The sequence below is a fragment of the Triturus cristatus genome, chromosome 3_1, assembly GCF_964204655.1.
Source record: "Triturus cristatus chromosome 3_1, aTriCri1.1, whole genome shotgun sequence".
Taxonomy (NCBI): domain Eukaryota; kingdom Metazoa; phylum Chordata; class Amphibia; order Caudata; family Salamandridae; genus Triturus; species Triturus cristatus.
The window spans coordinates 8431596-8457285 of NC_140583.1; the positions used below are offsets into that span (position 1 = coordinate 8431596).

The 25690-nt window shown below is 45.9% G+C and overlaps 1 protein-coding gene across 5 annotated transcripts in view; it reads right to left on the minus strand.

The window, feature by feature from the left end:
* Positions 1 to 25690, minus strand: part of AGBL2 (AGBL carboxypeptidase 2) — a 1238365-nt gene that overhangs the window by 699052 nt on the left and 513623 nt on the right. For all 5 annotated transcript variants that reach the window (XR_014979319.1, XR_014979321.1, XR_014979320.1 and 2 more), the window contains exons 10-11: positions 14081 to 14181; positions 8312 to 8439 (exon numbers count right to left, since the gene is read on the minus strand). Coding sequence is in view for 2 of the 5 variants with exons in the window: in XM_085646520.1 (XP_085502646.1) it covers positions 8312 to 8439; positions 14081 to 14181 (229 nt within the window). In the remaining 3 variants the exon portion in view is untranslated. The remainder of the gene's footprint in view (positions 1 to 8311; positions 8440 to 14080; positions 14182 to 25690) is intronic.

The window sequence follows — 25690 nt, forward strand, 5'->3', positions numbered from 1 at the left end:
AGTTTGTCCAAGGGAGTCAGTAAGGGAGAGGATAAGCTGTGTGTCATCGGCAAAGGATACTATGTTGACGCTATGGGCTCTGACGATGTCTGCGAGGGGCACCATGTAGATGCTGGAGAGTGTTGGGCTGAACGACGATACTTGAGGGACTCCGAAGATAAATTATTTGGGTTCTGAGGTGTAGGGGGAAGTCTATTTCCTTTTGTTCTGACTGTGAGGAAGAAGGATAGCCACTTAAGGGCCAGTATGCAGATACCCAAGTGCTAAAGCTCTCTGATGAGTGACAGTGAGAGTCCGAATCAAAAGCTGCAGAGAGGTCAAGGAGGATGAGTACAGCCATTTCTCCTTGGTTGAGGATGCTTCTGATGTCATTGGTGGCCGAAATGAAGGCTGTCTCTGCTCTGCGGTTGGTGCAAAAGCCTGATTGAGAGCAGTCTAGGAGTTGATAGAGTTCTAGGTGGTCTGCGAGTTGGGTATTGATGGCTTTCTCCATGACTTTAGATGAAAAGGTAGGAGTGAGATGGGTCTGCAGCTGGTGAGGGTGTAGGGGTCCGCTGTTGGTTTCTTCAATAGAGTGTTGATATAAGCATGTTTCCAGCAAGATGTGAAGGTGGGAGTGGTTATGGAGATGTTGATGATAGCTGTGAGATGATGGTTCTTCCAAGGTAGTATATGAAGTGAGGGTATGGGTCTGAGGGGATCCTAAGTGGATGGTATTCATCAGGGTGGTGGTTAATTCATTTGAGAGGGGCTTCCAGTTCCTTAGCTGCAGTTTCGGGGCGAAGCAGAGGTATGACTGGTCGGGGGAGTTCGTATTTGGTATACTGTGGGTCGCATGTGTTGTAGATCCTGGAAATCCTTTGCTTGAAGAAGTTTGAGAGGTCGTTGCCGAGTGCTTGGGATGGGATGAGGATGCTGTTGACAATTGCAAAGAGTTATTTGCCATTGTTGGAGCTGGCTTTGAGATTGGGAGTTAGGGCTTTTTTCTTTGCGACTCATAGCAGTTGGTGGTAAAGGTTGATGGCTGCTTTATTTGTGGATCTTGCAGTGGTGTTTTGTTGAGTATCTATTTTCTTGTTTGCAGTGGCGCTTGGATTCCCTGAGGTCGTTAATGTAGCAGCTGGGTCGTTTGTTGGTTTTGTAGGTCTTATTTCTGGTGGGAGCTTTGCTTGTGCTTTATAGTCATATGCGAGCTTGTCAATGAAGGGGGCACTATTGAGCCATAATTGGCAGTCATACCTTGAGAGTGTTGCCAAGCATTATTAATTGTATTAGTTTCAAGCAAGTATATTGACTCTCCTGGCCACAGGCTTCCATTTCTTCCCTTCCTTGTCAGGTGGTGCTGTTCAAGCCCAATGGGTTGTATCTATCTTCTTTCAGCCTCAGGGGAGACTAACAATTCTGTTTTAACCCAATTTAAGAAACCAGCAGGCAAATCTTCAGATGCTTTGTATTCCTTATCCACTTTTAAGCTACTAGCAGAGTTTGGAGGACGGTTTTTCATGGTCATGATACCTACTTCCAATTTAATATCCTGAATGGGTATTTCTCTGATGTGGCATTGGAGGCGGTGGTGGTTGAGGTCAAAGCTTGTTTGCAGACACAGATGGCAAAGATCCAGGCAGTGGCCTATTCCCGGGCAGCACTGGGAATAATTGTGGTGGTTGTGAAGTGGATGTTGAGATCAACGGAACCACAGAACATCCAGAAACAGGCAAACTGAGATTTGAAAGTCTATGTAAATATCATAATTCATTGACTCTAAGGAATTGAGCAAGTCCAAGGTGCTTTCATCATGTGTGGATTGTAACAGTGCCTGTCATGGGTGTGAGGTAATAACAGTGGCTCGTCTTGCCTTAGTCGACGATCATTTGGCTCATTGTCCTCATCAGAGTTTATGGTGACATTTTTATTTTTAAATCCCCAGTAGAGTGAGAATGTCTCAGTTGTGGGGAACGCGTCTCCTTCCATGACAAAAGGCTCTCAATCGGAAGGCGGTTGTCGCCCTTGAGAAAATCTCACTCTCTCATCTTCTAAACCTGAGTCTAGAATGCTGAAGCAGTGTATCTGGAGGATGAGAAAGTACAGGTTAAACTAGTTGAGGATTCAGCAACTAAATAGATGTTACAAAGGCTGAATAAACGGTCACTATGGACTGTGTTGTGGGTGACTAATCCACCGCCGAGGGAAAGACGAGGGAGTTGTCGACAATATAATAGGTTGTTTCCATGGAGCAAGCTCTGATGTAGTCATAGACTGTATAATTGTGGACAGAGGTGTAGTCAAACTCAATGACGATCAAATCACAGACATCACTGATCTGGTAGAGCATGTCCTTGTCCAATTGGCAAGAACCTTTTCCTCAGCTTGGATTCTGTTTATCAGACACATCTGTATGTTTATAAGAAAAAACAGAAGCATTCTTATAAGGTACAGATGGTATTTAGAGAACCAAGGCATTGTGACAACAGCTTTTGGTGTACTCCCAACTAAATGTGCCATAGGCACAGGAATTTCAGCAACAGTAAATTCCGACGATGGAGTTGTTGACAATCTCAGTGATGCCCAAATCCTTGATTTCTTCTTTTGGGCATGTTTTGAGGACTAGCTATGCAAAGGCCCTTTTTATGAGAGGAATGATGGCCATCTTTTTCTCCGCCACCCTGCAACTTTTCCTTCTGCCTGGCATTCTCCTTATGCGGGTGACCAGAAAAGTGAAACTTTGGAGCAGGCTCAGAGGTGTAAGCCCTGCAGAAATGTCCCTGAGGACCTTTAGGAAGTGTGTGTGGAATTCCAAAGTCTCTTTTTCTTTTTCTCCTGAGGTTGATGGTGGAAACTTTCATTGGCCCTTGAGAAGAATCAAAGCTAAATGCCTTTCTCTGTAACCTCAAACTCTTTTCTGTTTGGAAATGTTGGGTCATGTTGGGACAAATTGTGTCTCAACAACATGTATAGAGGGTTGGGCTAATGACTTACTGAGGTAGACGGTTGGAGTTCCTTAAGGTCAATGATGGTGTCATAATAGAATCTATCAATGATCAAGGGTTGAAGGGCATGTGACGATTTGTTTCAGTTACACTGAGTTTTATTCACGTAGCAGGAATAGAGCCAGATGAAATCTGCATGAGAGATGGTGAACCAAAGTCCGAGGGGTTAGACCCCCAGTCAGAGCTTGTCGCTGACAGCTGACCCTTGTACAATCACAGCCCATGTTCGAAATGTTCCTGCACAAGCCAAGACATAACCTTGTTGGAATATTCCTACCTGATTCAAATGCTGATAGGAGGCTCAAAGATGCCAGAGAAATCTGGCTGTGCGAAGCAGACGCAGTATGGTGCTGGAGAGAGGATGCTTCCGAGGGCTCAGAGGACTCATTTGCCTGGCAGATGAATACCTTGCCTGATTAGAAAGATAGTTAGGTTTTTGTAAACAATGTACCATAAACACACTGGAAAATAACGTAATTTTCAGATTCAATGAGAGATTTGAAGTGGGAGCAGGTAAGGCAAACGTTTGTCTGACAGTGATGCTGTTAGTCAAGGGAATGCAATGAAGAATGTCATACAAGTAAAATGTCTATTAGTCAATTGGCATTCGGACCTTTTGGGGATCTTTAGAAAAGGGCGGTATGGACAAGTGTCAGAATCAGGGAATGTACCACTCCCAAACAGACACAAGGATCACAGTTTTAAAGCTGAACCGCGGCAGCAGCCACACGTTTCAAACTCTGCTCAAGCAGAAAGTCACAATCTTGCAATCCACAGAAAGAAATGTAAGATGCCGCTAGCCACACAGACACATAACTTGAGTAAATTCTGTTGGTGTCAGCTATTTCAAGCTCAAGATGCCTATATCCAAGATATCATATGCTTCTCATATCTTTGTCTTTGGCATATAAAATGTGACCAGGAATCGCCATCACATTAACAGAGTATCATGGAGGTCTATCTGTCCCGGGTACCAACACTTCTCTTTCTTGAATCTCCATCACTTTACAGAGCATCATGGAGGTCTATCTAACCCGTATACCAACACTTCTGTTCTGGAATCTCCATCACATTACAGAGTATCATGGAGGTCTATCTGTCCCGGGTACCAACACTTCTGTTCTGGAATCTCCATCACTTTACAGAGTATCACGGAGGTCTATCTGACCCGGGTACCAACACTTCTGTTTTGGAATCTCCATCACATTACAGAGTATCATGAAGGTCTATCTGTCCCGGGTACCAACACTTCTGTTCTGGAATCTCCATCACTTTATAGAGTATCATGGAGGTCTATCTGTCCCGGGTACCAACACTTCTGTTCTGGAATCTCCATCACTTTACAGAGTATCATGGAGGTCTATCTGTTCCGGGTACCAACACTTCTGTTCTGGAATCTCCATCACTTTACAGAGAACCATGGAGTTCTATGTGACCCGGGGTACCAACACTTCTGTTCTGGAATCTCCATCACTTTACAGAGCATCATGGAGGTCTATCTGACCCAGGTACCAACACTTCTGTTCCGGAATCTCCATCACTTTACAGAGCATCATGGAGGTCTATCTGACCCCGGGTACCAACACTTCTGTTCTGGAATCTCCATCACTTTACAGAGCGTCATGGAGGTCTATGTGACCCCGATACCAACACTTCTGTTCTGGAATCTCCATCACTTTACAGAGAACCAAGAAGGTCTATGTGACCCAGGGTACAAACACTTCTGCTCTGGAATCTCCATCACTTTACAGAGCGTCATGGAGGTCTATGTGACCCGGGGTACCAACACTTCTGTACCGGAATCTCCGTCACTTTACAGAGTATCATGGAGGTCTATCTGACCCCAATACCAACACTTCTGTTCTGGAATCTCCACCACTTTACAGAGCGTCATGGAGGTCTAGCTGACCCCGATACCAACACTTCTGTTCTGGAATCTCCACCACTTTACAGAGCGTCATGGAGGTCTATGTGACCCGGGGTACCAACACTTCTGTTCTGGAACCTCCATCACTTTACAGAGTATCATGGAGGTCTATTTGACCCCGGGTACCAACACTTCTCTTTCTTGAATCTCCATCACTTTACAGAGTATCATGGAGGTCTATCTGACCCCGGGTACCAACACTTCTCTTTCTTGAATCTCCATCACTTTACAGAGTATCATAGAGGTCTATCTGACCCGGGTACCAACACTTCTGTTCTGGAATATCCATCACTTTACAGAGAATTACGGAGGTCTATCTGACCCGGGTACCAACACTTCTGTTCTGGAATCTCCATCACATTACAGAGTATCATGGAGGTCTCTCTGTCCCGGGTACCAACACTTCTCTTTCTTGAATCTCCATCACTTTACAGAGCGTCATGGAGGTCTATCTGACCCGGGTACCAACACTTCTGTTCCGGAATCTCCATCACATTACAGAGTATCATGGAGGTCTATCTGTCCCGGGTACCAACACTTCTGTTCCGGAATCTCCACCACTTTACAGAGTATCATGGAGGTCTATCTGTCCCGGGTACCAACACTTCTGCTCTGGAATCTCTATCACTGTACAGAGAATCACGGAGGTCTATCTGACCCCGGGTACCAACACTTCTCTTTCTTGAATCTCCATCACATTACAGAGTATCATGGAGGTCTATCTGTCCCGGGTACCAACACTTCTGTTCTGGAATCTCCATCACATTACAGAGTGTCATGGAGGTCTATCTGATCCGGATACCAACACTTCTGTTCTGGAATCTCCATCACTTTACAGAGTATCAAGGAGGTCTATCTGATCCGGATAGCAACACTTCTGTTCTGGAATCTCCACCACTTTACAGAGTATCATGGAGGTCTATGTGACCTCGGGTACCAACACTTCTGTTCTGGAATCTCCATCACTTTACAGAGCGTCATGGAGGTCTATCTGATCCGGATACCAACACTTCTGTTCTGGAATCTCCACCTCTTTACAGAGTATCATGGAGGTCTATCTGACCCCGGGTACCAACACTTCTGTTCCGGAATCTCCACCACTTTACAGAGCGTCATGGAGGTCTATCTGACCCCGGGTACCAACACTTCTGTTCCGGAATCTCCATCACTTTACAGAGTATCATGGAGGTCTATCTGTCCCGGGTACCAACACTTCTGTTCTGGAATCTCCACCACTTTACAGAGTATCATGGAGGTCTATCTGTCCCGGGTATCAACACTTCTGTTCCGGAATCTCCACCACTTTACAGAGCGTCATGGAGGTCTATGTGACTCTGGGTACCAACACTTCTGTTCTGGAATCTCCACCACTTTACAGAGCGTCATGGAGGTCTATCTGTCCCGGGTACCAACACTTCTGTTCCGGAATCTCCATCACTTTACAGAGTATCATGGAGGTCTATCTGTCCCGGGTACCAACACTTCTGTTCTGGAATCTCCACCACTTTACAGAGTATCATGGAGGTCTATCTGTCCCGGGTATCAACACTTCTGTTCCGGAATCTCCACCACTTTACAGAGCGTCATGGAGGTCTATGTGACTCCGGGTACCAACACTTCTGTTCTGGAATCTCCACCACTTTACAGAGCGTCATGGAGGTCTATCTGTCCCGGGTACCAACACTTCTGTTCTGGAATCTCCACCACTTTGCAGAGCATCACGGAGGTCTATCTGACCCGGATACCAACACTTCTGTTGGTAAATAACCTTTTAGTCTCCAAGCATAAGTTAATGATGTATCTCTGTAATGGTTAATGAGACTCAACGGGCACCTAACGCGCCGTATCCGCAAACACAAGTGGTCACTTAAAGCATCCCTTGCTGTCCTCCCAACAAACCCCTAGGAAGTAAGCCTGCACACTCTTGTAGTTGGTATTCAGGTTGAATTTTATGTACACATCCCCGATAGACTGCCATAATGGGCCTTTTTCCATAGAGGATGTAAGCTACTTTTCTTGTCCTGATAATGACCGGGCTACTGAAGGTAATGCAAATGGCGCCAAAGGTTGACACTGATATACTTTGATGGCTGTTGTGTAAAAAACGAATCAGGCAAACTTTGGTGTGTCTGCTTGCCTTTCAGAGTGGGCGATCTTTCAAACGGGCTCACTGGTTTTATGTTGTTTGTATCTTCCTCCTACTTTTCACCTCCACAAGCACTCTGCTGTATCACCAATCTTATCACATTTTGGAACACTTTTCTGCTTGAAAATTTACTGGATACATGTAATGTTTGCCTTTTGAAGAAGAGATGGGATTTCTGAACTAATCGTGACGTGTGTGTGTACGTCTGTTTCCTTCAATGAATCACAGCAGGATCCCTGTCGACCGCTCATATACTACCAGTGCTTGTTCATAAAGGGATCAGACAGAATTATCTACTGCTACAGTTACTTCAAAGCCAGATTCTGAGGCTCACGGGTCACTCCGTGCCGCATAGATCGTTCCTGCAGAGTGGCGCAGCCTTACCTAATATCTGTGATGTACCTGCTGATGTGGGGACTCCCCACGCTATTGTGTTAAAAGCGCACTTGCAATGCAGTGCCTCCAAATGTTGTAGACCGGAAGTAGTGGCGGGATAGAGTAGTGGCTTTCTTTTCGCGCCACTGAAATCTCCCGCCAGTTGGAGGGAGCAGAAGGTGCCAGATGGGGGGGAAGAGGGGGGGGGGGGGCATGTGTTAGTCCTCCTTGATGCTAATGCTAAGAGATGGTCAGCTGTGATTGTTGGGCCACGGAATGTCAAGACCACGGCTCTACCTTCTACAAGAGTGGTCCAAATCTTCATCATGTGCCTTGAAGCGCTTTCGAGGCGCGCCCTCTTGCAAGATTGGGAGGGCAGTTTGAAGTGAGTTGGATTCCAGCGCATGTTTAGGATGAGGCAGCATCATGCTGCCACACTGCAGAGAGGAGAGCCTTCAGCAGAGCAGAACTGATCCCTCTTCTATAGCAGGAGATGCTGATATATGATTTGTAAACTATCTTTAATAAAAATGCATTGTTTCTGATGAACAAAGCAAGAAATAGGTCATTCCCCATCAAACTAACTTCATTAAAATAAATACAGTAATGCCCAGAGCGCTAACAACAAATGTCAACTAAGTTGTTCGATAATTCCAAGGCAAAGCTCAAAGAACACGGTCAGCTCCTGGAGTGCATCTTTCAGTTTCCAAAATGTGGGCAGTTTCCAAGTGTGTTGTGAATATTTCACAGACGCCTGATGTACGAGGGTTTTAGTCCCTTCTGTATCACTTCCCCTCATCAAACATGTCTTTCTTGAATCAATGAAACCCCTCAGAATGAGCCCTAGTACCAAAAGCCACAGGCACGTGTACAAACCTTGACTCGATGTCTGACAAAGAAATGTGGCTCAGGTTTGGGTTCGAGATATCTTGTCCAAGTTGTGCCAACTTCTGACAAATTTCTTTTCGAAGAAGTTCCTTGAGCTCTCCCAAGCAAGACACAAACTGTGGAGAAGAGACAGAATATGAGGATATTAATAGAATTACTATGATTATTGCTTCACACCTGCAAATCCTGCTACTGGTAGTGCACAGTAAACGCCTGCAATGCAACACAAACACACAGGCCTTATATGAAGTACGCCCCACGGCTTGAAGGCCCTACAGGGCTTTACTCCCGCACACGATCGCTGAGGCTGTCAGCCCTCAGGCGCGTGGGCTCCATCCATTCTTCAACATAAGATTTTCAGTGAGCAAAGTCTCCCACCGCCCAGTGCTCGACCAGCTATCTGCTAGGAGTGCAAAGTCTCCCACCGCCCAGTGCTCGACCAGCCATCTGCTAGGAGTGCAAAGTCTCCCACCGCCCAGTGCTCGCCCAGCTCTCTGCTAGGAGTGCAAAGTCTCCCACCGCCCAGTGCTCGACCAGCCACCTGCTAGGAGTGCAAAGTCTCCCACCGCCCAGTGCTCGAACAGCTATCTGCTAGGAGTGCAAAGTCTCCCACCGCCCAGTGCTCGACCAGCCATCTGCTAGGAGTGCAAAGTCTCCCACCGCCCAGTGCTCGACCAGCTCTCTGCTAGGAGTGCAAAGTCTCGCAGCGCCCGGTGTTCGACCAGCCATCTGCTAGGAGTGCGAAGTCTCCCACCGCCCAGTGCTTGACCAGCCATCTGCTAGGAGTGCGAAGTCTCCCACCGCCCAGTGCTTGACCAGCCATCTGCTAGGAGTGCAAAGTCTCACACCGCCCAGTATTCGACCAGCTATCTGCTAGGAGTGCAAAGTCTCCCACCGCCCAGTGCTCGACCAGCCATCTGCTAGGAGTGCAAAGTCTCCCACCGCCCAGTGCTCGACGAGCTCTCTGCTAGGAGTGCAAAGTCTTGCACCGCCCGGTGTTCGACCAGCCATCTGCTAGGAGTGCAAAGTCTCCCACCGCCCAGTGCTCGACCAGCCATCTGCTAGGAGTGCAAAGTCTCCCACCGCCCAGTGCTCGACCAGCTATCTGCTAGGAGTGCAAAGTCTCTCACCGCCCAATGCTCGACCAGCTATCTGCTAGGAGTGCAAAGTCTCCCACCGCCCAGTGCTCAACCAGCCATCTGCTAGGAGTGCAAAGTCTCCCACCGCCCAGTGCTCGACCAGCTCTCTGCTAGGAGTGCAAAGTCTTGCACCGCCCGGTGTTCGACCAGCCATCTGCTAGGAGTGCAAAGTCTCCCACCGCCCAGTGCTCGACCAGCCATCTGCTAGGAGTGCAAAGTCTCCCACCGCCCAGTGCTCGACCAGCTATCTGCTAGGAGTGCAAAGTCTCTCACCGCCCAATGCTCGACCAGCTATCTGCTAGGAGTGCAAAGTATCCCACCGCCCAGTGCTCGACCAGCTATCTGCTAGGAGTGCAAAGTCTCCCACCGCCCAGTGCTCGACCAGCTATCTGCTAGGAGTGCAAAGTCTCCCACCGCCCAGTGCTCGACCAGCTATCTGCTAGGAGTGCAAAGTCTCCCACCGCCCAGTGCTCGACCAGCTATCTGCTAGGAGTGCAAAGTCTCGCACCGCCCGGTACTCGACCAGCTATCTGCTAGGAGTGCAAAGTCTCCCACCGCCCAGTGCTCGACCAGCTCTCTGCTAGGAGTGCAAAGTCTCGCACGGCCCGGTGTTCGACCAGCCATCTGCTAGGAGTGCAAAGTCTCCCACCGCCCAGTGCTCGACCAGCCATCTGCTAGGAGTGCAAAGTCTCCCACCGCCCAGTGCTCGACCAGCTATCTGCTAGGAGTGCAAAGTCTCCCACCGCCCAGTGCTCGACCAGCTATCTGCTAGGAGTGCTAAGTCTCCCACCGCCCAGTGCTCGACCAGCTATCTGCTAGGAGTGCAAAGTCTCCCACCGCCCAGTGCTCGAACAGCTATCTGCTAGGAGTGCAAAGTCTCCCACCGCTCAGTGCTCGACCAGCTATCTGCTAGGAGTGCAAAGTCTCACACCGCCCAGTATTCGACCAGCTATCTGCTAGGAGTGCAAAGTCTCCCACCGCCCAGTGCACGACCAGCTATCTGCTAGGAGTGCAAAGTGTCCCACCGCCCAGTGCTCGACCAGCTATCTGCTAGGAGTGCAAAGTCTCCCACCACCCAGTGCTCGACCAGCTATCTGCGAGGAGTGCAAAGTCTCACACCGCCCAGTGATCGACCAGCTATCTGCTAGGAGTGCAAAGTCTCCCACCGCCCAGTGCTCGACCTGCTATTTGCTAGGAGTGCAAAGTCTCCCACCGCCCAGTGCTCGACTAGCTATCTGCTAGGAGTGCAAAATCTCCCACCGCCCAGTGCTCGACCAGCTATCCTGTAGGAGTGCCAAGTCTCCCACCGCCTAGTGTTCGACCAGCCATCCTGCTAGGAGTGCCAGGTCTCCCACCGCCTAGTGTTCGACCAGCTATCCTGTAGGAGTGCCAAGTCTCCCACCGCCCAGTGTTTGACCAGCTATCTGCTAGGAGTGCAAAGTCTCCCACCGCCCAGTGCTCGACCAGCTATCTGCTAGGAGTGCAAAGTCTCACACCGCCCAGTGGTCGACCAGCTATCTGCTAGGAGTGCAAAATCTCCCACCGCCCAGTGCTCGACCAGCTATCCTGTAGCAGTGCCAAGTCTCCCACCGCCTAGTGTTCGACCAGCTATCTGCCAGGAGTGCAAAGTCTCCCACCGCCCAGTGCTCGACCAGCTATCCTGTAGGAGTGCCAAGTCACCCACCGCCTAGTGTTCGACCAGCTATCCTGCTAGGAGTGTCAAGTCTCCCACCCCCTAGTCTTCGACCAGCTATCCTGTAGGAGTGCCAAGTCTCCCACCGCCCAGTGTTTGACCAGCTATCCTGTAGGAGTGCTAAGTCTCCCACCGCCCAGTGTTCGAGCAGCTATCCTGTAGGAGTGCCAAGTCTCACACCGCCTAGTGTTCGACCAGCTATCCTGTAGGAGTGCCAAGTCTCACACCACCCAGTGTTTGACCAGCTATCCTGTAGGTCTAGCCCAGAGTAGGGTCATTAAAGGTGACAGAGAATCTAGGTTAGACCTGGGAGTTCTTATTGAAGAAGCTTTGGATGGGGACTTTGCACCGATAACTCAGAAAAGCAAGTAACATCATCAAGCAGGGAGGATGGCCCAAATGTAAATGTTGATAATAGGTGAGACAAAGCAACAGAAGCAACTGGGGTGGGGACCAAAGTGAACTAAAGTTCTGGACTAGCGCTGGAAATGGGATATGCTTTGGATAAACACTCACTGGGTCATGTAGAAGGTGGCGGTCGGCAGACCAGGGCAGCAGTGCACATGTCCTCCCTTTCACTGGTAGAGGTTTTCCTGCCATATTCAGTGCCACCTGGTGTGGACCTCTGCCTTCAGTGCATCTGCCCACCAGGAGCATGCACTGAAACCAGAGCAGTTTGCTGAACGATCACCATTTCTGTTCCACTAGCTTAGCATAGGTTTTTACTTTTCTACAACAAACTCCCAACGCCCAGTTTATTTCAACCAAACTGAAACAATACCTTGCGCAAGCAGGATATTATCAGTTTTTCCTGCTGGCAGGACAAGTAAGTGGCAGTCATCGCACACAGGATTGGCAGCCGTGTTGTGGTGGACAAGACACTAGGGCCAGTGGAGGGTTCATCATCACAAAACGGAACGATCCCTGAGCTTTTATGAGATGGCAGATGGGGCATCTTCCGTTCTGCGGGGTTGCCCACCATCGGCCAATTCCTCAGTCCCTTGTGTTAACGGTGAACATGAGCTACATTTGGAAACTCACAGGGCACTAAAAAAGTCAGGGAAGGTCTCAGTTAGAATGCAGGGAATGACCACAGAATGACAACAAAGAGCAGGTAGAAGCATCTCATCGAGGTGGATCTCAGTCCTGAATGCAGCGAATTACACTATCACCCATGGAGAAGAATCTAGTCAGGAGGGATCTCAGTCCTAAGTGCAAGGAAGGACCACAGAGCACAGGCAGAAGCATCTAATTGCGGCAGATATCAGCCTTGAATGAGGGAATGCCACTTTTGTCCAGGGAGAAGGATCTAGCCACAGGATCTCAGTCCAGAGAGATGGATCTAGCCAGGGGTGGATCTCGGTCCTGAATGCAGGGAATGACACTTGAGTGCAGGGAGAAGGATCTAGCAAGGGGATCTCAGTCCTAAATGCAGGGAATGACACCTGAGTGCAGGGAGAAGGATCCACCTCTTCGATCTTTCACTGAAGTCCTCAGGCTGCCCAGACCCAAACCTCGGGGTGACCAATCATACATCAAACTGACTCTAGGAACACTGGCCAGGCATGAGGGTCAATGGGACCGATTCACAGAACTAACTTAAGACAAAATCCTAAACTTACTACCATTTTGGTATTCACAGAAGCCACTTAATCATTTTGGTATTCACAGAAGTTAGGAGTCCTAATGCCTTCTGTGAATACCGAAAGTCTTAAAGTTAGGATTTTTCTCAGTTTAGTAGTAGTAAAGTTAGGACTCCTAACTTTAGGACTCCTAAACTGAGAAAAATCCTAACTTTAAGACTTTCGGTATTCACAGAAGGCATTTAGGAGTCGTAAAGTTAGGTAATGAGTAAGTGCCTTCTGTGAATACCAAAATGGTAGTAAGTTTAGGATTTTGTCTTAAGTTAGTTCTGTGAATTGGACCCAACGTTTCTTGTTGTTGTAAAAACTGATATCCATCATAGGATCCACAGAGGTCCACACGTGGTGGGGAGAATGAGTTGCCCTACTCACTGATGCTAATTCTACAAACAACAGGGTGTGAGGCCTATTTCTGAGACACAACACCGTGTCAAAAGTATGCACTATCTTCCTACGAGACGTTAGAGTGCAAAAAGTCCCCCTTCGGGGACTGCTTAGTGAGGACAGTTGGGGTTCCCCCATTACAAGGAGTGACTGGAGGAGAACATTTTCCAGATGGTCCCACAAACACTTTCACATTGCAAACCCACAATCTCCCCAGTCATTAAGTCTGAAGGGGGCAAAGTGATGTGGAAGGTACTTTCTATGGGCTGCTCACTGCCTATCTCATGCTGAAGATAGCACTGCTGGATCTCACGCGGCTAAGAGCCCGTGTTTAGAGATGGCTAAGATGCATAATAGCAGATATCCAAGAGGAGCAGTTTCATGCAGGGTCTGACATCTTGGCCTGGGGCATGTGTTATCCAGCACTCAGGGAGCTGGACATGTGCAAAGCTCCAGTCGCACATCTGTGCTGCCAGTCTTCAGGTACTCCAGGAACAGAGCTATAAAACATGTAGGGATTCATTTACGCTGCCTCTGTAACAGCGCACACCTTGAGTTTCAAGTCTTAGGGTAAAGTCCAATTCTGCTCTGTACCCAGTTGGATACATCTCCCCCCTAAACCTTGGCCTTGCCCTGCATCTGTTCTCATGTTCCTGTCTCATCTTGTTGACTGTGATCCATTTTCCCAGGATGGTTCTTGCATGGCTCACTGGTGTAATGTCAGAAACCTCCTTGAAACCTCCTTTGGATGATGGAGTTTGTCCCTTGAACTGGGTGTTATTCAGAGTTCTTCAACCTCCTATGTGCACACTGGTTGGAGGGGAAGACCATGGTCAGCTAGACTTCCATCATAGGCCCCTAGTGATGAGCATTACAATGTATTTATCCCACGTCTCACCTTGGAGCTGTCTGGATCGCAATAATCCAACAGTGTATCACAGAAGTGGTGGCCCATAGACTTTAGATCCTCGGTGGTAAAATGGGTCCCCTTCTTAGTTCCTGGAAGAAAATAAAAGAGTTACCATCCGGTGGAGGCCTTGGTTCCAAGCACTGAGACGGAGTATTTTGCAAACACTTCTAAGCTCTCCCCCTCAAGAAAGAGAGGACCGAGGCCTGATGTAGATCTTGGTGGCATGGACGCTGTGTCGCAACGGCGGCGGAGTATCCTTACCGCCAGATTTACATGTAGATGGACCTTTGGTTTAATCCTGGCAGAGACTATTCCGTCTCTGCCATGATTAAGGCCCTAAGGAGTGAGGGCCATCGCAACCCCACCCCTAATCTAGGTGGGTGGAGTTAGAGGTCACTTTTCACTGCTCGTCACCGCCAGGAAGATCCTGGCTGCAATGGGCTGTGGAAATTGCTAAGTGCTCTCTCTTTGCCCCTGGAGATAACTCCCATAGTGAGGGGAACATTTTATTTTTTATTTTCTAAATCTAAATTTCGCGTCTATGACTGCCGTTCCTGAAAATGCTTTAGAAATGGCCTCCAGCTTGACAGTCATTTCTAAATTTGAAGGGCATAGTAGTCACGGCTGGCAGAAGTTAAGTCCTCTGATAGGCCAACGTAGATTACTACGTCCCCCAGGTTATAAATTGGACCCTTAATTCCAAGGCCAATGGTGCACTCAAAGCCTCTGGTCATGTACAAAGCACCTAAAGCAAGCAGCTTTGCCTTTTGCTTGTGACCAGAGACTAACACAGGAGGAGTTGGTTGAAAGTAAGATCTCTTGCTCTCTGAAGTCTGCCAGGAGGCACAAAAAGAAGAGTTCGCTAGAGGTTTGACACCTGCAGGAGGTTTGTAAGAGGAGTTTGTTGAAAGTCTGACTGTGGCTCTTTAATGCCTCTAGAAGGCTCCTAAGAGGGATTTGGTAAAAGTCCAATTTGGTGATATCTCTCTCTCTAGAGTCAAGCACAAGGAGTTTGTTGGAAGTAAGATTTTGTAATCATCTACACCATTTAGGAGACACACAAGAAAAACTAGCTAGTAATTGGATTAATAAATCTCTGATATACCCCACAATGCTCTTAAAACAAGCTTGTTGAAAGAAAGAATATTGTTGATTTATGATGTTTCCTATGAGGCACAAAAGAAGAATTAGCTGGAAGTCAGACTGCTGATCTCTGGCGCCTGGAGGAGGCTGGTAAAAGGGGTTTGTTGAATGTAAGATCTGTTGCTCTAGAAAGCTAGTAAGAGGGGTTGGGTAGAAGTTAGATTTGGTGACCTCTGATTTCTCTCCACAGTCACGTAGGAGGAGTTGGCTGGAAGTAAGATTTTATAATCTCTGACATTGACAGAAGACGCAAAAGGAGAGTCAGTTGGAAGTAATTCTTTATATTATCAAACACACCCAGAAGATACAAAAGAGGAGTTAACCAGAAGAGTTTATAATCTCCAACACTCCCAGAAGACACAAAAGTAGAGTCAGTTGAAAGTAAGAATTTATAATATCAAACACACCCAGAAGACACAGAAGAGTAGTTATCTGGAAGTCAGATTTTATATTATCAAACACTCCCAGAAGACACGAAAGAGGAGCTAGCTGGAAGTACAAGTTTATAATCTCTGACTCTCCCAGAAGACACAAAAGGAGTTAGCTAGAAGTACAAGTTTATAATCTCGGACATTCCCAGAAGACACAAAAGAGGAGTTAGCTGGAAGTACAAGTTTATAATCTTGGACATTCCCAGAAGACACAAAAGAGGAGTTAGCTGGAAGTAAGAGTTTATAATCTCTGACACTCGCAGAAGACACACAAGAGGAGTTAGCTGGAAGTCAGATTTCATAATATCAAACACACCCAAAAGACACAAAATAGGAGTTAGCTGGAAGTAAACGATAATAATCTCTGACACTCAAAGCAGACACAAAAGAGGAGTTAGCCGGAAGTCAGATTTTATAATCTCAAACACACCCAAAAGACACAAAAGAGGAGTTAGCTGGAAGTGCAAGTTTATAATATCAAACACTCCCAGAAGACAGAAAAGAGGAGTTAGCCGCAAGTAAAAGTTTATAATCTCTGACACTCGCAGAAGACACAAAAGAGGAGTTAGCTGGAAGTACAAATTTATAATCTCTGACACTCCCAGAAGACACAAAAGAGGAGTTAGCTGGAAGTACAGGTTTATAATCTCGGACACTCCCAGAAGACACAAAAGAGGAGTTAGCTGGTAGGACAAGTTTATAATCTCTGACACTCCCAGAAGACACACAAGAGGAGTTAGCTGGAAGTAAGATTTTATAATATCAAATACACCCAGAAGACACAAAATAGGAGTTGGCTGGAAGTACAACTTTATAATCTTTGACACTCGCAGAAGACACAAAAGGAGAGTCAGTTGGAAGTAATATTTTATAATATCAAACACACTCAGAAGATACAAAAGAGGAGTTAGCTAGAAGAGTTTTCCGACACTCCCAGAAGACATAAAAGCAGAGTCAGTTGGAAGTCAGATTTTATAATATCAAACACACCCAGAAGACACTAAAGAGGAGTTAGCTGGAAGAACAAGTTTATAATCTCTGACACTCTCAGAAAACACAAAAGAGGAGTTAGCTGGAAGTCAGATTTTATCAAATCAAACACACCCAAAAGACACAAAGGAGAAGTTAGCTGGAAGTGCAAGTTTATAATCTCTGACATTCCCTGAAGTCACAAAAGACGAGATAGCTGGAAGTCCGATTTTATAATATCAAACACACCCAAAAGACACAAAAGAGGAGTTAGCTGGAAGTAAGATTTTATAATCACTGACACTCCCAGAAGACTCAAAAGAAGAGTTAGCTGATAGTCAGATTTTATAATATCATAAACACCCAAAAGACACAAAAGAGGAGTTAGCTGGAAGTGCAATTTTATAATATCAAATACTCCCAGAAGACAGCAAAGACGAGTTACCCGGAAGTACAAGTTTATAATCTCTGACACTCGCAGAAGACAAAAAAGAGGAGTTAGCTGGAAGTACAAATTTATATTCTCTGACACTCGCAGAAGACACAAAAGAGGAGTTAGCTGGAAGTACAAGTGTATAATCTCCGACACTCACAGGAGACACACAAGAGGAGTTAGCTGGAAGTAAGGTTTTATAATATCAAACACACGCAGAAGTCAGAAAAAAGGAGTTAGCCGTAAGTACAAGTTTATAATCTCTGACACTCGCAGAAGACAAAAAAGAGGAGCTAACTGAAAGTACAAATTTATAATCTCTGACACTCCCAGAAGACACAAAAGAGGAGTTAGCTGGAAGTACAAGTTTATAATCTCTGATACTCCCAGAAGACACAAGAGAGGAGTTAGCTGGTAGTACAAATTTATAATCTCTGACAATCCCAGAAGACAACAAGACATGTTAGCTGGAAGTAAGATTTTATAATATCAAATACACCCAGAAGACACAAAATAGGAGTTGGCCGGAAGTACAAGTTTATAATCTCTGACACTCGCAGAAGACACAAAAGGAGAGTCAGTTGGAAGTAATACTTTATAATATCAAACACACTCAGAAGATACAAAAGAGCAGTTAGCTACAAGAGTTTATAATCTCCGACACTCCCAGAAGACACAAAAGCAGAGTCAGTTAGAAATCAGATTTTATAATATCAAACACACCCAGAAGACACTAAAGAGGAGTTCGCTGGAAGAACAAGTTTATATTCTCTGACACTCATAGAAGACACAAAAGGAGTTAGCTAGAAGTACAAGTTTATAATCTTTGACACTCCCTGAAGACACAAAAGATGAGTTAGCTGGAAGTACAAGTTTATAATCTCTGACACTCTCAGAAAACACAAAAGAGGAGTTAGCTGGAAGTACAAGTTTATAATATCTGACACTCTCAGAAAACACAAAAGAGGAGTTAGCTGGAAGTACAAGTCTATAATCTCGGACACCTGCAGAAGACACAAAAGAAGAGTTAGCTGGAAGTCAGATTTTATAATATCAAACACACCCAGAAGACACAAAAGAGGAGTTAGCTGGAAGTCAGATTTTATCAAATCAAACACACCCAAAAGACACAAAAGAGAAGTTAGCTGGAAGTGCAAGTTTATAATCTCTTACACTTCCAGAAGACACAAAAGAGGAGTTAGCTAGAAGTCAGATTGTATAATATCAAACACACCCAAAAGACACAAAAGAGGAGTTAGCTGGAAGTAAGATTTTATAATCACTGACACTCCCAGAAGACTCAAAAGAGGAGTTAGCTGATAGTCAGATTTTATAATATCATACACACCCAAAAGACACAAAAGAGGAGTTAGCTGGAAGTGCAATTTTATAATATCAAATACTCCCAGAAGACAGCAAAGACGAGTTAGCCGGAAGTACAAATTTGTAATCTCTGACACTCGCAGAAGATAAAAAAGAGGAGTTAGCTAGAAGAACAAATTTATATTCTCTGACACGCGCAGAAGACAAAAAAGAGGAGCTAACTGGAAGTACAAATGTACAAGTTTATAATCTCCGACACCTGCAGAAGACACAAAAGAAGAGTTAGCAGGAAGTCAGATTTTATAATATCAAACACACCCAGAAGACACAAAAGAGGAGTTAGCTGGAAGTCAGATTTTATCAAATCAAACACACCCAAAAGACACAAAAGAGAAGTTAGCTGGAAGTGAAAGTTTATAATCTCTGACACTTCCAGAAGACCCAAAAGAGGAGTTAGCTAGAAGTCAGATTGTATAATATCAAACACACCCAAAAGACACAAAAGAGGAGTTAGCTGGAAGTAAGATTTTATAATCACTGACACTCCCAGAAGACTCTAAAGAGGAGTTAGCTGATAGTCAGATTTTATAATATCATACACACCCAAAAGACACAAAAGACGAGTTAGCTGGAAGTGCAATTTTATAATATCAAATACTCCCAGAAGACAGCAAAGACGAGTTAGCCGGAAGTACAAATTTGTAATCTCTGACACTCGCAGAAGACAAAAAATAGGAGCTACCTGGAAGTACAAGTTTATAGTCTCTGACACTCCCAGAAGACACACAAGAGGAGTTAGCTGGAAGTACAAATGTATAATCTCTGACACTCGCAGAAGACACAAAAGAGGAGTTAGCTGGAAGTACAAATTTATAATCTCTGACACTCACAGAAGACGCACAAGAGCAGTTAGCTGGAAGTAAGGTTTTATAATATCAAACACACCCAGAAGACAAAAAATAGGAGTTAGCTGGAAGTACAAGTTTATAATCTCTGACACTCACAGAAGACACACAAGAGGAGCTAGCTGGAAGTACAAATGTATAATCTCTGACACTCACAGAAGACACACAAGAGGAGCTAGCTGGAAGTACAAATGTATAATCTCTGACACTCGCAGAAGACACAAAAGAGGAGTTAGCTAGAAGTACAAATGTATAATCTCTGACACTCACAGAAGACACACAAGAGGAGTTAGCTGGAAGTAAGATTGTATAATATCAAACACACCCAGAAGACACAAAATAGGAGTTAACTGGAAGTACAAATTTATAATCTCTGACACTCGCAGAAGAGACAAAAGAGGAGCTAGCTGGAAGTACAAATTTATAATCTCTGACACTCGCAGAAGACAGAAAAGAGGAGTTAGCTGGAAGTACAAATTTATAATCTCTGACACTCACAGAAGACACAAAAGAGGAGTTAGCTGGAAGTCAGATTTTATAATATCAAACACTCCCAGAAGACAGAAAAGAGGAGTTAGCCGGAAGTATAAATTTATAATTTCTGACACTCACAGAAGACAAAAAAGAGGAGCTAGCTGGAAGTAAAAGTTTATAATCTCTGACACTCCCAGAAGACACAAAAGAGGAGTTAGCTGGAAGCCAGATTTTATAATATCAAACACACCCAGAAGACACAAAAGAGGAGTTAGCTGGAAGTCAGGTTTTATAATATCAAACACACCCAAAAGACACAAAAGAAGAGTTAGCTGGAAGTGCAAATTTATAATCTCTGACACTCCCAGAAGACACAAAAGAGGAGTTAGCTGATAGTCAGATTTAATAATATCATACACACCCAAAAGACACAAAAGAGGAGTTAGCTGGAAGTGCAAGTTTATAATATCAAACATTCCCAGAAGACAGCAAAGAGGAGTTAGCCGGAAGTACACATTTAAAATCTCTGACACTCGCAGAAGACAAAAAAGAGGAGCTACCTGGAAGTACAAGTTTATAGTCTCTGACACTCCCAGAAGACACACAAGAAGAGTTAGCTGGAAGTACAAATGTATAATCTCTGACACTCGCAGAAGACACAAAAGAGGAGTTAGCTGGAAGCACAAATTTATAATCTCTGACACTCACAGAAGACGCACAAGAGCAGTTAGCTGGAAGTAAGGTTTTATAATATCAAACACACCCAGAAGACAAAAAATAGGAGTTAGCTGGAAGTACAAGTTTATAATCTCTGACACTCACAGAAGACACACAAGAGGAGCTAGCTGGAAGTACAAATGTATAATCTCTGACACTCACAGAAGACACAAAAGAGGAGTTAGCTGGAAGTCAGATTTTATAATATCAAACACTCCCAGAAGACAGAAAAGAGGAGTTAGCTGGAAGTACAAGTTTATAGTCTCTGACACTCACAGAAGACAGAAACGAGGAGTTAGCTGGAAGTCAGATTTTATAATATCAAATACCCCCAGAAGACAGAAAAGAGGAGTTAGCCGGAAGTACAAGTTTATAATCTCTGACACTCGCAGAAGACAAAAAAGAGGAGTTAGCTGGAAGTACAATTTTATAATCTCTGACACTCCCAGAAGACACAAAAGAGGAGTTAGCTGGAAGTACAAATTTATAATCTCTGACACTCCCAGAAGACACAAAAGAGGAGTTAGCTGGAAGTACAAATGTATATTCTTTGACACTTCCTGAAGACACAAAAGAGGAGTTAGCTGGAAGTACAAATTTATAATCTTTGACACTCCCTGAAGACAAAAAAGAGGAGCTAGCTGGAAGTACAATTTTATAATCTCTGACACTCCCAGAAGACACAAAAAAGGAGTTAGCTGGAAGTACAAATTTATAATCTCTGACACTCCCAGAAGACAAAAAAGAGGAGTTAGCTGGAAGTACAAATTTATAATCTCTGACACTCACAGAAGACACACAAGAGGAATTAGCTGGAAGTAAGATTGTATAATATCAAACACACCCAGAAGACACAAAATAGGAGTTAGCTGGAAGTACAAGTTTATAATCTCTGACACTCGCAGAAGACACAAAAGAGGAGCTAGCTGGAAGTACAAATTTAGGGGCATATTATCAAGCCAGGCGCTAAAATTATCGCCGCTTTAGCGGCAGAAAACTGCCGCTAAAACGGCGATAATGGCCTTGATAATATGCTCTCTGGAATTCCAATTGAAGCCCATGTTAAATGTGAAGGACGTCTAACATGGGCTTTAATTTGGAATTCCATAGAGCATATTATCAAGCCCATTATCGCTGTTTTAGCAGCAGTTTTCTGCCGCTAAAGCGGCGATAATTTTATCACCTAGCTTGATAATATGCCCCTATGAATCTCTGACACTCGCATAAAACAGAAAAGAGGAGTTAGCTGGAAGTACAAGTTTATAATCTCTGACACTCACAGAAGACACAAAAGAGGAGTTAGCTGGAAGTCAGATTTTATAATATCAAACATTCCGAGAAGACAGAAAAGAGGAGTTAGCCGGATGTACAAGTTTATAATTTCTGACACTCGCAGAAGCCAAAAAGGAGGAGCTAGCTGGAAGTACAAGTTTATAATCTCTGACACACCCAGAAGACACAAAAGAGGAGTTAGCTGGAAGTACAAGTTTATAGTCTCTGACACTCCCAGAAGACAAAAAAGAGGAGCTAGCTGGAAGTACAAGTTTATAATCTCTGACACTCCCAGAAGTCTCAAAAGAAGAGTTAGCTGGAAGTCAGATTTTATAATATCAAACACACCCAGAAGACACAAAAGAGGAGTTAGCTGGAAGTCAGATTTTATAATACCAAACACACCCAAAAGACACAAAAGAGGAGTTAGCTGGAAGTGCAAGTTTATAATATCAAACACTTCCAGAAGACAGAAAAGAGGAGTTAGCCGGAAGTACAAGTTTATAATCTCTGACACTCCCAGAAGACACACAAGAGGAGTTAGCTGGAAGTACGATTGTATAATATCAAACACACCCAGAAGACACAAAATAGGAGTTAGCTGGAAGTACAAATTTATAATCTCTGACACTCGCAGAAGACACAAAAGAGGAGCTAGGTGGAAGTACAAATTTAGAATCTCTGACACTCGCATAAAACAGAAAATAGGAGTTAGCTGGAAGTACAAGTTTATAATCTCTGACACTCATAGAAGACACAAAAGAGGAGTTAGCTGGAAGTCAGATTTTATAATATCAAACACTCCCAGAAGACAGAAAAGAGGAGTTAACTGGAAGTACAAGTTTATAATTTCTGACACTCGCAGAAGCCAAAAAAGAGGAGCTAGCTGGAAGTACAAGTTTATAATCTCTGACACACCCAGAAGACACAAAAGAGGAGTTAGCTGGAAGTACAAGTTTATAATCTCTGACACTCCCAGAAGTCTCAAAAGAGGAGTTAGCAGGAAGTCAAATTTTATAATATCAAACACACCCAGAAGACACAAAAGAGGAGTTAGCTGGAAGTCAGATTTTATAATATCAAACACACCCAAAAGACACAAAAGAGGAGTTAGCTGGAAGTGCAAGTTTATAATATCAAACACTTCCAGAAGACAGAAAAGAGGAGTTAGCCGGAAGTACAAGTTTATAATCTCTGACACTCACAGAAGACAAAAAAGAGGAGCCAGCTGGAAGTATACGTTTATAATCTCTGACACTCCCAGAAGACACAAAAGAGGAGTTAGCTGGAAGTAAGAGTTTTTAATGTCTGACACCCACAGAAGACACAAAAAAGGAGTTAGCTGGAAATCAGATTTTATAATCTCTGACACTCCCAGAAGACACACAAGACAAGTTAGCTGGAAGTACAAGTTTATAATCTCTGACACTCACAGAAGACACAAAAGAGGAGTTAGCTGGAAGTCAGATTTTATAATATCAAACACTCCCAGAAGACAGACACAAAAGAAGTGGTACTGGAAGTCAGATTTGCTGATCTCTGATGTGTCGCAGGAGTCACTTTATATTTCAGAATTCAGTCAAGGGTGATGTTGCATTACAACCCTGCCGAGACTTGTAGGGACATCATTTTAAAACGTGCTGAATCTATGGAACCAAGAAATGCCAGACGGTCCCATCACAGAGCTCTTATCAGATATCTACATTTTCTACTTACACAGTGCTACATAATATATTTGAGAAAACGCTTCTAGGTGCTACTTGGCAATAGAATGGGTGCAGCATTGACTAACAGCAAAAAGAGAATTAATTTGAAGTGTGCAGCCTTGACCGCTGGTTCAAGGCCAGCACTCTCCCCAGCAGCCTCGCCTGTCTGCCGGTCTCCTGCCTGTGTCCCCGCTGAGGGTTTGAGGTCCGTCCCGGCTCCGCTGCTCCACCCTGCTGTTCGCCCGCTGCGCTCAGAGGAACCCTGCGTGACTGTACTCCGTATTTGTTTCCCTTAATTGTTTTTATTGTTTTTTATTGTTTTCCTTTCATCGCTTCTGTACTCCTGTGTTTTGCTGTTTTGCCGCCGATGCTGCCCCTGCGTCCCTGCCCACCGATCCAGCCTACTCTCGCCCCCTACCTCTGCTGCCGCCCCCCTCCCCTTCTTATGGCGACTGCTGCGGGGGAGCGCGTGTGAAGCCTTGACCACTGGTTCAAGGCCAGCATTCTCCCCAGCAGCCTCGCCTGTCTGCCGGTCTGCTGCCTATGTCCCCGCTCAGGGTTCGAGCCAGCAGACCGCTGCTCCACTCTGTTGTTTGCCCGCTGCGCTCAGAGGCCCCCCTGCGTGACTGTACTCCATATTTGTTGACCTTAATTGCTTTTATTGTTTTCCTTTCATCGCTTCTGTACTCTTGTGTTTGCCGTTTTCCCGCCGATGCTGCCCCTGCGGTCCAGGCCACTGATCCAGCCTGCTCCCGCTCCCGCCCCCTACCTCTGCTACTGCCCCCCTCCCGTCTTATGGCTACAGCTGTGCGGTTGCGGGCACGCCCCTGGCGCGCCGAAGGTACGCCTAAGGCAAGCCCGTAAGCGCCCATCCAAGTCTGGACCGCGCCCAGCGCCAGACCCCCAGGCCCGAGCAACCACCGCAACACCCGACGCAGCTATGATGCCAACACAGTCCACGCACTCAACGCCTGCCGAAATTCCACCTGCTTCCAGGCCATCCCGAAGCTTACCCACGGACGCTTCACCTGCAGAAACTGCATCTACACAAGCCAGCGCACACTCGCATGTCCTGCCCATCCCAACACTGCAGACCACAACTATCTCAGCTGCATACTTCTCAACACCCGCTCAGTCCACAAGCACACAGTCGAACTCTGGGACCTGCTCGACTCCTCCGCCCCGGACGTGGCTTTCCTGACGGAGACGTGGATGAACACCTCATCGGCACCTGACATAGCCATAGCCATCCTGGACGGCTACAAGATCACCCGCAGGGACTGAAACAACAACAAACCAGGAGGAGGAATCGCCATCATCCACAGGAACACCATCAGAATCTCAACCAACACCGAAGACTCCCTCCGCATGGCCGAACACCTACACTTCCAGATCCATGTCAATCACAACACCACCCTCAGAGGAACCCTCGTCTACCAACCACCGGGACCCCGACAACAGTTGAGCGAATCCATCTCCGACCTCATCAGCACGCACGCACTCGCCTCCACAGACTACATCCTCCTCGGAGACCTGAACTTCCACCTCGAGAACGCCAACAACAGTAACTACACAACCCTGATCAACAACCTCGCCAACCTCGGACTCAAACAGCTCGTCACAACACCCACCCACTCCACCGGACACATGCTCGACCCCATCTTCTCCACCAGCGACCACGTCACCTTCAGCCACACCACCGAACTCCACTGGACTTACCACCACTGCATCCACTTCTCCTTCGAGAAACACACCGCGCACAACCAACCTCAACGTATCCCACACCGCAGCTGGAAAAAAGACCACTTCATCACCACACTCGCCCGAGACCCTTCACCCAAGCCCTCCGAGGCCGATGCAGCAGCCCACAACTTCAGACAATGGACCGACGACTGCGCCAACACCCTCGCCCCGGTCAGGAAACCCTCCAACAGGTGCACCGACACGAGAGTCACCTGGTTCAACGCCAAAGACTCGAGAAGCAGTCGCGCAATGGCCAGATACCAGACAACCACGCAGCCCTCATGAACACCAGACGCAAACACCACCCACTCATCTGCGCCAAAAGAACTTCCTTCAAGGAACGCATCGACATCAACGCACACAACAGCAAAGAGCTCTTCAACATTGTGAAAGAACTCGCCACCCCCAGCTCCAATGACGTCCCGCCGTCACAAGAACTCTGCGACTCCCTGGCTACCTTCTTCCACCGCAAGATCACAGAC